At 53.8% G+C, this 13,695-nt stretch overlaps 1 protein-coding gene across 9 annotated transcripts in view; it reads left to right on the top strand.

The window, feature by feature from the left end:
* PLEKHA6 (pleckstrin homology domain containing A6) overlaps positions 1 to 13,695 on the top strand; it is a 138,736-nt gene that overhangs the window by 14,086 nt on the left and 110,955 nt on the right. Inside the window, exon 1 of one of the 9 annotated variants that reach the window (XM_070767769.1) lies at positions 2,579 to 3,034. The exons of 7 other annotated variants lie outside the window; for them this stretch is intronic. Coding sequence is in view for 1 of the 2 variants with exons in the window: in XM_070767763.1 (XP_070623864.1) it covers positions 9,676 to 9,812 (137 nt within the window). In the remaining variant the exon portion in view is untranslated. Of the gene's footprint in view, positions 1 to 2,578; positions 3,035 to 9,345; positions 9,813 to 13,695 lie in introns of those variants that run through there. One more of the 9 variants, XM_070767763.1, reaches the window with a different exon arrangement.

Below are 13,695 nucleotides of genomic sequence, written 5' to 3'. Positions count from 1 at the left end.
GCCCTCCGAAAGGCAAGTAACACCCTGGGACAGTAAAGCATGAGACAGATGAGGAGAAGTGAGGCGTGGTGTGGGGCCCGGAACAGACAAGCCCCATTTGCAGATGAGGGAAACAGGCTCAGCAGCCAGGTCACTCCTTCAGAGTCCCTTAGCTGGTAGGGAACAGAGCCGGGGCTCAATCTCAGGTCCTGAAAGAGAGTTTATCACCCAGGCTCCGTTATCCACTCCCCGCTTATTACCTTCTGGCAGGAGACACCCATCCAGGCGTGGCTGGGTAAGGAAGGGGCAGACACATTTGAGGGCCAATGGATCGCCCTCAGTTTAGTGGTCCCCGGTACTGTGGTGGGGGCGGTATTGACCCTCCAAAGGCCAGGAGGGTGCGAGTGTTCAGAGACTGTGAATCCGTGACTGAGAGTTTTGGACTTTTGTTTTTAAGCGCTGGGGGCCGTGGATTCCAAAGTGGGGGATAGATGGAGTCACAGAGGCATGTTCTTTGGAATATCCTCCCACTCCCTCCCAACCTAGGCCTTTCAGATGAGTCTTGTTCCCCCTCTGCTGCGTTAACAGAGAGGGAATTCAGATTCGGCGCAGGTGGACTATTTCCCCGGCTCTGCCTCACCGGTCCTCGTTGGACCTTGGAGACGCCTCGCCCCTTGTGCCCCGAAGCGCAGGCGGTGTTCCCGCAGCCGCCCTCGCATGCCTCTCCAGCCCGCAGCCCCACAGATCCCCGGGAGCACCGAGGCTCTAGCTCAGGCCTCTCAGAGGACTTGGCTGCTGCCCTCGCCCTCCGTCTGCCAGAGAGAAAACTCTCAGCAGGCCCGTCTGCCTCCTGCCCGTTCCAGGTGTCTGAGGAGTTCGTGGAATGGAGGCTGGGGTCCTTGTCCCCTTTCCCACTCTGTCTGTCCCTTCCAGATGCTGTAGTCTCTGGTTCCGGCCTTACTTTGCTCCACTGGCTCCTCGAGGCCCGAGACCCCCCAGAGCCCCGCATCTCGGGCTGCCTGGGCCGGGTTCTCCCCAAGCCTGTCCTGGGCAGTCTCGCCAAGTCCTGCAGAGCAGGGACAGGTGGGCTGGACCGAGCCGGTGCTGCCTGCATGGGGCCTGTGTCCAGCATTTCTCTGTCCCTCCGCCGAGTGGCTCCCCGACGGCCAGTGAACTCAGCGTTTCAGCCTTTGGGGGGGTGAAGGGTGACCTCAGGACCCCCTTCTCCACCACAGCTGCAGGCAGGTACATGCTATTCAAACTCGGGATCCCTGGCTCCAGCCTGGTCTGCTCTGGGGTGGGAAGGATGGTCTTTCCAGTGGCTTCCTCTGGGGATGTGGGAGTGGGTTGTGGATCAGGTCCCCTTAACACTCCCCTCCTGCTGCTCCTCCTGGACTCTGGGAGGAAGTCTGTGCGTTTGCACTTTTCATAGTAGGTTCTTTTTAACGATAAAGGCTTCAGTTGTAAAAGTGATGCTTATACTCATATTACATTAAAAGAGACCCATGGAGAAGGGAAATCGTTGTATTTAAGTGAAGAGAGGCTTAAATTTTAAAAATTAAGGTGATTCAAACAAACATTTGGAGGAGATGTAATAATCGTGTGGGTGGATGCTTGCAGCTGCCCTCTGTCTGTGCCACGCTCAGTCGCTTCAGTCGCACCTGACTCTTTGCAACCCTGTGGACTGTGGGCCGCCAGGCTCCTCTGTCCATGGGATTCTCCAGGCACGAATACTGGGGTGGGCTGCCATTTCCTCCTCCAGGGGACCTTCCTGACCCAGGGGTTGAACCTGTGTCTCTTACATCTCTTGCACTGGCAGGTGGGCTCTTTACCCCTAGTGCCCCCTGGGAAGTGCCCTTTTCTAGCCCTTGCTTATTGCAATATTTCTTTACTCAGAAGTGACCCCAGGAACTCATCTGGGGTCTCCGACTTCTGGGTCTCAGAGGCAGATGGGACTAGGATCTGGTAAGCCTACCTGGAAGTTCAGGTGGGAATACTCCATTTTCTTTCCATCTTCCTGATCATGGCTAGGAAACTCAGTGTCTATCCTGCACTCGGTTATTGTCACAGAGAATCTTTTCCTAGCATCCACAGAAAGGCGAAGAGAAGGAAACTGAGGCTGTTGGGGGTAGGGAGAGAGAGAGAACTCTGAATGGTATCGGCTTTTCTACAGAAGAAACAGGGCTGAAATCCTATTGACTGAAGCCTTCCTTTCTGCCTCTGACCCTCAATAATGCAAAACACAGGTACCCCCAGCTCAGCTAGCATCCTTGCCCAAGGTCACTGGAGACCAATTGGACTGGGGGGCCTAGAAGGTCCTGGCATCTTGTAATGAACTCCAGTCTGCTCCGAACATGATTTCTTTAAATTCACTGGGTGGACTCCGGGGAAGGGAAGGCACTAGGGCTCTGACCACAGCCTCTCGACACCCAGAGGCATGCCGGGCTCTTGGGTGGACAGCCATGGAGACGCAGGCAACCACAGGCAGGCCCGGGGAGGCCCTAGATGCCAGACCCTGGCCAGCTCTGGCTCCCTGCACTCTGGTGGGAGGACTGCAGAATGCAGCTTACACGGATGGCGGCCCAGTTGCCCTTTGGGGGGCAGCCTCGGCCCTGCGGTGGATGGCCAGGAAGCCTGTGCTGAGGAGCTCTGTTCTCACCCAGACTAGCAGCATGGGTGCTTAACAGCGCGTCACTGGGGTGGATGGAGTTAAACCTTTCCAGGGCCTATTTACTCCTGATCCTAAGTGACAGCTTGGGGAGGGAGCATCACGTGGCCCTGAAATCCCCTGGGAGCCGATGGAGCATGCCCAGCTGCTTCTGCCTGGGAAAGATGCTGGATCCTGCAGTCCCCGCAGCAGCATCCTCTCCCCGCGCCAGGGACCTGTCAGCCGGAGAGATGACTGATTAGACCAGACCAGACCCGAGCCCTGCGCCTCGGAAGGGGGCCCCGGGGGCGGGGAGGAGGACCCCAGCTGGCCTGAGCTGGGGGGAGGGCTGCCTGGGGGCTCGGAGAGGTATAGCTTTTCGGCGTGGGGCTTGCACCTCAGCAGCCGGTGAGTCTTTTGACGCATCATGTGGGCTGGCGGGGAGCGGGGAGCTTGGGCTCTGGTCGGGGCTGGCAGCCGCCTGCCCACCGTGTGAGTCTGGGCTGCTGGCAATGCGGTGCCACTGCCTTCCCTGTCCCTCATTCTTGGCAGCGATGCTTCAGGATCGTGGATGCTGAGAATGCTAATTTTATCCCTGTCTGTGCCCCCACCGCCACCTCCAAAACCCCCGGTGAAGGCTCATGTTGTCTGAATTTATTACATTTGAACCAGATCGCCTGTGTGAGGCCAGCCTTGGGGCTGCCAGCTTCCTGGGGTCCAGCCGGGGCCCCAGTCTGGCTCGAGCAGAGAGGCCAGCCCCACCCTGCCTCTAATCTTGCCAGAGGAGTGGGTTGAAGACCAGCAGGAAGGAGAGGTGGGGTTTGGGGGCTCAGGCTCAGGTCAGCCCCAGGGACCCACCTCCCTCAGCATGGGGGGGTCGGGTATATATTTTATGGGTTAGAGGTTGGGGCTTACAGCCGCTGAGCTCTTTAATTCCTCGGGGGCATCTGACCTCTGGGTTCTCAGATTCAGTGGGGAGCCCCTGAGAGAGCTGGAGCCTGCTGCGTGGGCATCGGGGGATGGGTTTATCATGGAGAGGGCCAGGCTGCAGCCCCCAGAGTCTTGGGTATATTGTGTGGGGTTCTGAGCACAGGTTGGCGAAATGGCAGAGTAGGGTGATGAGCGGGGGGCCAGGGGAGAGTTGGACGGGAAAGGAGGAGAGGCTCTGGGAGATTCTCCTTCTTTAACGCAGGCACAGGGGAAGGAGTGGGGGCTGCAGCCTGGACCCTTGGAAGGCCAGAGGTGGGACAGCCAGGAGGGAGCCAGCCCCGGGGCGCAGGGCCGGGTCAGTGCTGAGCTGGGGGGAAGGTGGTGGGAGCAGGACGGGCACAGAGTCAGAGAGGGTCCCTGCCTTCAGAGCCTGGCTGTTCCTCCCGGGTCCCTGTAGGGCCTTTGCCCTCGGTCTGGCTCCCCTGAGGGTTTCCTGCAGGTAGGGCCGCGAGCCCTGGTGGAACAGCTCTGCCTGAGCCTGCTGTCCAGACAGCCTTGGGTGCATGGCAGGCACCTGTCTAGGACTCTCCCAGATCTGGATTCCAGGCCCCCCCGGGGGGGCCCGGGAGCTGGGGGCTCCCGTGGGCTCCCACCAGGAAGGCCCGCCCCTCTACCCACTGGCTCTGCCTCCCTGGCAGAGCAGACTGTGGTGGGGGACTGGAGCCATCGCCAGGTGGGGCGGCTGGGGGGCGAGCCTGGCACTGCCCCGGGGCTTGCCTGGCAGAAAACAAGGGCTCCCTGTGTCCTCAGCAGGGCGCAGAGTGCTGGGCTGCAGATATGAATTATTAAGAATCCTTGGCTTTCCAATCAGAGGCGAGGTGCTAAACGTGTTAGTGGCTGTGTAATTAATCCTGGAGGCGCCGCACAGGCTCGAGACAATGGGGGCCTTTTTTTCCCCTGGTTCGTCTTCTTTTCCTTCTTCACAGGAAGGTGATGGTGCAGGACGCATTACACAGATAATTACTTTTAACGTGTCTGCCTGGATTATTCAGTTGGGTTCTTCCTGCATGGTGTAAATGACTTAATTACCGAGGAAGTCAGTGAGCAGGCAGCCCCGAGAACGGGCTGACACCTCGCCTGATGGCCTGAGCCCGGGTCCTGCCTCTTCCTTCCGGGCCTGCCATGGGTCCCCTGAGGCTGCCACACTGAGCCTGGACCCCCAGGGGGGCCTCAGGAGGGGGAGGCTTGCAGTGGGGGGAGAGGTCGCTGAGAGGCACCTCAGCTGCGGCAGAGAGTCCTGCTTGGGGAGGAGGCGGCATGGACATCAGCCCGTCAGTGAGATGACTGGGAGGCCAGTCTCCAACAGTTTAAAAAAAAACCCACGTGTTTAGAGAGGAAAGAGCACATTTGGGAAACATTCAGAATAAATGGTGAGCAGAGAGGAAGCACGTTGAGGGCAGGCTGAGTGGGACCCTCTTCTTGGCAGTCACAGTCCAGGTGGGCTCCTGCTCAGCACCCACGGCTCCAGACGCCTTCCAAACGCAGACGAACCCTCTGCAGCCTCCTTGAGGGGCGCATCTGGGTCCTACCCTCGCCTGGATAGTCCCAGTGACGGGGGCTCATTGACTCTCCAGGCAGCCTGCTCCACGGTCAGAACATTCTTCTGTCCTGAATCAAAACGTGCCCACTTCTCAGTTCCACCCTTTGGTTTTGATTCTTCGAAGCAGCACAGAACAAATCAGCTCTCTTTCCAAGAGTGATAAAGATGGTTTTCTTCATATTAAAATAGTGCATAATAGCCTTTGGACATGATGTAGTTTATGTAATCGTATTTGTGTTGGACACTTAGGTGGTTATCCTTATTTTCTTTTTACAACTAACACAGCATGATCATTTTTTTGCGTAGGGATTTTTCTGTATTTTGGATTATTTTCTTAGGATGAATGCTAAGACATAGAATTAATGTGATAGAGGCTATACATTAAGAAAAAATTACTATTCTGTGAGTATAAAACTAATACATAGTCATTAAGAATGTAGGGTAACCCATAAAGAAAACATTAAAATTAAGTGTAATTCTCTCAGAGATTTAATATATAATTTGAATATTTTGGCATATATATATTTTTGTGAATTCAGGCACAGACATATGACTATGTTTATTACCAAAATACACATATATACTGTTAAAAATTGACCAAGTATATATTTTTGTCACTTAAATAAAAAGCATTTCTCCATGTCATTAAGTATTCTTTTACAATATCAATTTTAGTGACTAGTATTTCCTTATAGACCTACTCCATTTATTTATTTAACTGGCCCCGATGTTAAACTATGTGTTTCCAGCTTTTCACTTTTATAAATAATGCTACAGTGAACATATAAATATCTGAATCTTTGTACATATCAATAGCTTTTTTCCTTAGGTTACATTTCTAGAAGTAGAATTCCTATGTTTTAAAATAGGTTGACATATTTTGCCAATTAATTGTTAGAAACTACTAATTTACATTCCCAGCAGCTGTGTATAAGAATGTATTTTGTGGCATGAGCATCAGCATTGACTATTCTGACTTTTTTCAGTTTCAATTCATTGTTTCTTGAGGTGGATGAACGTTTGTCTATTAGTTTTAAAATTTAAAATTCTAAAAATTTAAAGTGTGAAGGGTCGTCTGTTATCATTTGTTTGTTCAAGTCTTTGGCTTTTCTTAAAAGATAATTTAGTGCAGTTGTCAAGATTGCAGTTACAGGGCCAAACGAAGGCCGACTCTGGGTCCTGCCACTTAGCAGGGACGTGAGCTTGACCGCAACTTAGTCTCTCTGTACCCCAGTTTCTCCATCTGTAAACTGAAGATAATAATGTACCTTATCTCACAGACGTTTTGTGAAGATAAATGAGGTCACATATGTAAAGCGCATAGAATCATGCTAAGCAGAGTAAGTGACAGTATGTTTTTATTATCTTACAAGTGTCGATTTGCATGAGAAACACAGAAGCCAGTGTCATGCTTTCCCTCCCCGCCCCAAAATCCCCCAGGCACTTGGGAGCAGACGCCTCCGGTGACACCGCCCACCCCCTCAGGCTCTGCTGCCTCCCCCCAGGCTTGGTCTCCCCAGCACAGAGCTCGGGGAGGCAGCCGCCCCCCACTCCCAGGGCCACCCCGGGAGTGTCACGCTTCTGTGACTCCTTCTGGCAGGCGCTTGGACAAGAGAAATCGGCTCCGCTAGTGTCTTCTGCTAGCAGGACATTCCGCTGGAGTCCCTGCTGCAGCTGCCCAGCCCCTCACATGCTGCAAGGCAGATGGTATCCAGGGTGACATCAGATCCTTCCAGGTCACTTAATCTCTGTAAAGGCTTGGTCCTTATTGTATGAACACAGGATTCAGGGATGGGCAAGTCAACACTGATCTGACAAATATGGATGGATGCTGAGACGTCCCTCCTGCAGGGCCTGGGACCACCCCCTCTTCCACAGGGAAGGCAAGGCCCCTCCCTAACTGACATCACCATGTCCGCTCAGTCTGGCTCATCATTACCTGAGAACTTGAGTCTATAATTGCAGGTGCCAATTTGCTTTTAATTAGCCTAATGCTTGCAATTAGCTTGTTAAATTCAACCTAACCTCTAGTGGTGAGGTCATTTTTCCTGATTTTACTTGGTTCCTAGATCCTCATTAGTATCAATGGGCTCTCCACAGATTGCAGGCCAGTCTGCTTGTCTCTCCTAAAACTGCAGCTGCTAGCTGGGGAATTGAAGGGGTCACAGCAGGGAAGGAAAATCTGCTTTAGGTGAGGTGGGATGGTGGGTTGGGAGTGTTCTGATGGAAACATAGATTTGTTGGACTCACAAGTGGGGTCTAGAATCCAGGTTCCTTCCTTCTAATTCAATGTTCTTCCCCTTCTGAACCTCAGTTTCCCCATCTCTAAAATGGGAATAATAATTATTTGCCCTGCTTGCATCACTGAGGTTCAAATGAGTTAACATAGGAGGTGGGTGTGAATGTGAAGCAATATGAAATTACTTTATCACGTCAAATGTGAAAGTTCTTTAGAATTAAACAAATGATCCCAGCGTCCCTGGACACTAGTTTCTGGACCCATCTGTCTCTTCTCTTGCTGTTTTCTTGATTCTTGATTCCATTGTCTTTGTATCTTGTTCACTCCCCCCAAACCACGGGTGATTTGAAGGCATTGACATATAACAAATGCTCCATACATATTTTTGTTGCTCAGTCGTGTCTGACTCTTTGCGACCCCATGGACTGCAGCACGCCAGGCTTCCCTGTCCTTCACCATCTTCAGGAGCTTGCTCAAACTCTGTCCATTGAGTCGGTGATGCCATTCAACCCTCTGGTCCTCTGTCATCCCCTTCTCCTCCTGCCTTCAATCTTTCCCAGCATCAGGGTCTTTTCTAATGAGTTGGCTCTTTGCATCAGGTGGCCAGAGCATTGTAACTTCAGCTTCAGCACCAGTCCTTCCAGTGAATATTCAGGACTGATTTCCTTTAGGATGGACTGGTTGGATCTCCTTGCAGTCCCAGGGGCTCTCAGAGTCTTCTCCAACACCACAGTTCAAAAGCATCAATTCGTTGGTGCTCAGCCTTCCTTATGGTCCAACTCTTGGTTGGATATATAAAGATTTGGATGGGAAGAAGTGTGGCCCAAGGGATAGCGTAGGGAAACAGTTATGAGAAAGCCTTCGATGGCAGTTGGCAGGGGGCGTTTACTTCCTGTCCTCCTCAGCCATGCCGCCTACTCCACTCCACTGGGCTGCTTCACGGCTGGAGCTGGTCTTGCTTGTTTTTGTGAAGTTCTGCACAGAGTCAGGCACATAGCAGTTGTTTGACACCTGCTTCATGACCGGATGAGTGAGACAGGGTAATGTGGTAGAGGGAGCGTGGAATTGGGTCAATGAACGCGATTGGAATCTTGGCCCCCCTGCTTTCTTTCAGCAAATATTTATTGTGTGCTTATTATGGGCCAGATACTAGGTTGTGAAAATGAATTTTAAAATTCGTGGTCTAGGAAGGGAGCAGACGTGTGCAATGATATATGATATGAGACATATGCGTTAGAGATACATGTGTATGATATGACACCTGTGTATGAGAGAGACATGTATTGCATTTGTTTGTGGCCAAGAAAGACTCTCTCCCTGGGGGGTCAGGAAAGGACTCCTGAGGAGGGGCCTGAACCTGGTCTCCTCAGTTTGGGGAAGTCGCTTAACGTCCTTGGGGCTCGGTTTCCCAAGCTATTGTGTGGGGGAGACTAAAACATCCTTCATGGAGGTGAGGATGAAATGAAGTAAAATAACATGAGTAAAACGTCTGGCTCCAAATAATCTTTTAATAAATGTTAAAAATGTTTTCTTAAAGCCAGGCCACATACTTAGTTGGTGGAGGAGAGGCACTAGCCAGGGTCTCAAGGAATTTCAGAAACTGATTTTACAGCTTCATTTTAGCTCTACTAGTTAATACCTGTGTGACCTTGAACAGGTTCCTTCTCCAAATCTCAGTTGCTGTGTCTACAAAGTACGGATAACTAATTTGTTATCTGGATCAACAGAGAGACTTCAGGCAAGGTACCTAGAACATGCTTGGTCCAAAGTAAGTCGGGGAAAATAGTAGCTCTTCCTTGTTATTATTAGCAACAGATTTCATGGAGAGACTACATCTGCATGCTGACACCACTGCATGCATGCTGACTCCCAGATTTGCTCAGAAAGGAAGGGGGGATGAGGGGGTCCGGGGCAAGACTGGGCAATAGCCAGCACATTCTGAGAAACGTTCCTCAAGGTGCGGTGATCAGAATTCTTTTGAAAAGTGTGGAGGCTACCAGGCTTGAGTGAATTGCTGAGGTTTGCTACAGCTCCTGTCCCAAGCTGGGAGAGCCTGCTTCATGGGAAACCGAGAGGCAACCCTCTGACAGCAGGAACTTAATTCCCTCAGGCACGTAGGGGCCGTTCCTGCAGGCAACATCCCAGTGGCTCTGTCGCCCGGCTGGTCCCCTGACCTTCCTAAGCAAAGCAGCCTGGCGGCCATGCTGGGTTGCCGTGGTAACTGGCGGCCTCCCAGCTGGGTTGCCCTGGTAACCAGTTAGCTGGTATTGGGGGAGGGGGATGGTGAGCTGGGGGAAATCAGCCTCAAAAGAGGCAGAGAAGGACAAGGGTGGGACCAAGAGGAAGACACATCCCAGATGCCCCCAGCATAGCCCACGTCTCTCCCTCGTGGGATGGGGAAATCCAGAGAAAGGCAGGTAGGAAAGGATGCTGTGTTGTCTCCCGCCCTGTGTGTGTGTGTTCTGGCGTGAGTCATCTTGAGCAACGCAGGATCCTTGAAGGTTTGATTGGGCAGCGCAGGAGCTCTCTCAGGCCATGACAAAGCAGGGAGGTCCAGAGACGGGTCCATGTCCCCATCCCGGTCGCACCACCCCAACGGTGCTATCCTCTCTGAACCCCAGTTTCCTCATCCATGAAATGTTAGCGCAGACCTTCAGGGCCACTGGAATGGTGCCCGGTCTGCCGGTGATGGTTCCCTCATCTTTCTCGCTGATTTTCTGTTTGGTGGACGCTTTCCAGCCCGTGAGCAGCCTGTATTGGAGGCCCACCCTGCTCTGGGCCCAGCACAATGGGGGAAGGAGATGGGAGGTTTGGAATTCTTGGGAACTTAAGACCTGTCTCTCAGCCTCAGGGAGTTTACCGTCCCAGTCTCCTGAGGGCAGGAAGCAAAGGTATACAGTCGGGAACATCTGCAAGAAAGTTTTCAAAGTAGAATCTAACTTAAATTTTTGCCGCCAGCAGAAATACATTTTCCATCACAACCCAGCAAAGGTGTGTGATACCCTGTGTCATGCATACTTCATGTCGCTTTTAAGTCTAGTCTGGTCTATTTTATTAAAAAAAAAAAAAAAAAAGATATTTTGACCCTTCAGCTTGATTTCACACCCACCTGTGGTTTGAGAAACATTGAGAGAAACCCTGAGCTAAAGCTCCTTCCACCTTCCATGTGTGGGGTTGTCTGGTTGGCTCTTCATGATTGAAGTGTGTGAGGTAACAGAGGCTCTGAGGTCACATGACTTGCCCAGGGTCACAGATTAAAAGGCATATGGTTGGCGCAGGGTCACAGAGCCAAGGCTTAAAAGGGGGTCTGTGTGGCTCAGGTTTATAGTACCCCTATGTGTGCTGAATTTGTTGCCTATTTTCATTCTTGCTACAAGAGGATTCCTCTTCTAAACAGAGGTGAGGCTCCAAAGATCCCAAATGAGGGCCTGGGGCTGAACCCAGGCCTCAGTCCCTGACGTCTGCTGGGGGCCGAGGGGGCTATGAAAGCTGAGGCTGAGCCTGAAGCAGTCTGGGTGCTCCCTCTGTGTCTGTGAGGCTGAGCCTGAAGTGGTCTGGGTGCTCCCTCTGCATCTGTGAGGCTGAACCTGAAGTGGTCTGGGTGCTCCCTCTTTGTCTGTGAGGCTGAGCCTGAAATGGTCTGGGTGCTGCCTCTGCGTCTGTGAGGCTGAGCCTGCAGCGGTCTGGGTGCTCCCTCTGCATCTGTGAGGCTGAGCCTGCAGCGGTCTGGGTGCTCCCTCTATGTCTATGAGGCTGAGCCTGCAGCGGTCTGGGTGCTCCCTCTGTGTGAGGCTGAGGCTGAAGCAGTCTGGGTGCTCCCTCTGCGTCTGTGAGGCTGAGCCTGAAGCGGTCTGGGTGCTCCCTCTATGTCTATGAGGCTGAGCCTGTAGCGGTCTGGGTGCTCCTTCTGCATCTGTGAGGCTGAGCCTGTAGCGGTCTGGGTGCTCCCTCTATGTCTATGAGGCTGAGCCTGCAGCGGTCTGGGTGCTCCCTCTGTGTGAGGCTGAGGCTGAAGCAGTCTGGGTGCTCCCTCTGCGTCTGTGAGGCTGAGCCTGAAGTGGTCTGGGTGCTCCCTCTATGTCTATGAGGCTGAGCCTGTAGCGGTCTGGGTGCTCCCTCTGCATCTGTGAGGCTGAGCCTGTAGCGGTCTGGGTGCTCCCTCTGTGTCTGTGAGGCTGAGCCTGAAATGGTCTGGGTGCTCCCTCTGTGTGAGGCTGAGGCTGAAGCAGTCTGGGTGCTCCCTCTGCGTCTGTGAGGCTGAGCCTGAAGTGGTCTGGGTGCTCCCTCTGCGTCTGTGAGGCTGAGCCTGTAGCGGTCTGGGTGCTCCCTCTGCATCTGTGAGGCTGAGCCTGCAGTGGTCTGGGTGCTCCCTCTGTGTCTGTGAGGCTGAGCCTGCAGCGGTCTGGGTGCTCCCTTGCTCTGTGAAGCTGAGTCTGAAGCCGTCTGGTGCTCCCTTGCGTCTGTGAGGAGAAGGGGAAGGAGAGATGAGGGCTGGGCCCGGCTGCACTGAAGCTGCCCCGCAGCGAGCTCTCCTGGGTCTGAGCCTGTCAGGGTCCTGGGGCTCCCTCCCAGCACAGGCTCCTGGGAGATTTTCTGACAGGAAAGCCTTAATCCAGGCCTGGGAAAGCCAGTTTTTAACCATCCATTTCCAGCGTGATGAAGGACATGAAAGTCAGCCCAGGGCGGCCAGGTGCAGAGTAACCGCAGAGTAGGCCCTGCTGGGCCCCCGGGGGTGAGGAGCGACGGCCCCCAGAGGACGGACCCCTGGGAGTGCCTGTGACAGGTCCGAGGTCAGGAGCAGAGTAGGAACCCGAGCCCGTGGAGGAGCGTCCGTTTGCAACCTGTCTCCTCTCAGGGCCTGCGTTTCCGCCCGGGGCTCACCGGGGCGCAGGCCGTCCTCCAGTGGACCTTGCCCTTTGCAAACAGCAGAGCGAGGCGCTGCCCGCCAGGCCTTTGGGTGCATTCCCTCCTCAGTGTGGAGGGGAGGCCGGGGGGCTGCAGCTGTGAGAGGGCGCACCAGCCTCGGGCCCCTGCCCTGGTCCTCAGGCGTCTGGCCTGCGACTCCGCAGCCAATGTGAGGAGTGTCCTGTCCCAGCTGCTCGCAGCCAGGACCTTGGGCTCAGGGCTTGGGGCCAGCGCAGTGGGCGGTGCCTAGGAATTCTGCTGGGGCTCGGGTTGGGTGTGTGTCCGAGGCTGAGAGAGGGTGGGGTTCCGGTAAGGAGAATCAGTGCTTTGGGGTCAAATGAGGAGACTGTTCAGTGCTCGCAGAGGAACCGATTCACACGGGAGCTGGATGGATGTCTGTCTTGTAGGTACCCTTTCTCTCTGCATCTGTGTGTTCTGCCTGTGCCCAATTTGCTCTGTACTGTCTTCCCTTCCTCTTGTCCAGGTGACGTGATCACCCCTCTAGTGGCTCAGACGGTAAAGCGTCTGTCTGCAATGCAGGACACCTGGGTTCAATCCCTGGGCTGGGAAGATCCCCTGGAGAAGGAAATGTCAGCCCACTCCAGTATTCTTACCTGGAAAATCCCGTGGACTGCGGAGCCTGGTAGGCTACCATTCATGGGGTCACAAAGAGTCAGACTTCTTTCACTTTACTTATGAAGAATCTAGCATTTCTGAGATGATGGGCCACTCATCCTGGACCGCGTTGACAAGTGGGCGAGATTGATGGTTTTCTGCCCCTCATGTGACCCAAGTTTGAATGCGTGCTTATTAGCCACAGAAGAGATGATGGAGGTGGGAGTGAGGAGGGGAGACATAACTGTCTGCTTCCCCTTTGCTATGACACCCCCGATAGTCACAGCTCAGGTCAGCCTCGCAGGGCTGCCCCACTGGCCTCTCCCTGGGTGTCCAGACCCTACGTCCTTGGGAAAGGCAGCTGGCAAATGCTGCCTTCTCTGGAGGAGCGAAGGTGTGTGCATGTGCTGCTCGCATGGTCATGTGTAAGTGCAGCCGCAGGAGCCCTTCAGATCCTGTAGAGGGAGAGTCAGAGACGCTGAGGCGAAACCTTGGTGGCAGAGCCAAGCTGCAGCGGGGATCAGGGACCATGGGCAGTGTTGGTCCTTACAGCTCCCTTGGCCCATGCAGTGCTGAAGGAAGGCATTGTCTAACCAGGCAGCGGCTCCTTCAGGGGAGACAGCCTCCTTCAGCAGTACAGGCCTTCTCTGAATCCAGAAGCCAGTGTCCTCATTAAACCAACTTAGCCCTCTGGTGGCAGCCGGCAGGGCGGGCTTAACTCATTCCCTTATTTCCCCTGTACTCCGCTCCCATGTGTTTCTGCCCTTCCCCAGCACCCCC

This window comes from Bos indicus, chromosome 16, assembly GCF_029378745.1.
Source record: "Bos indicus isolate NIAB-ARS_2022 breed Sahiwal x Tharparkar chromosome 16, NIAB-ARS_B.indTharparkar_mat_pri_1.0, whole genome shotgun sequence".
NCBI lineage: Eukaryota > Metazoa > Chordata > Mammalia > Artiodactyla > Bovidae > Bos > Bos indicus.
The sequence above is the reverse complement of the archived record's forward strand: the minus strand, read 5'-3'. Positions and strand labels throughout refer to the sequence as shown.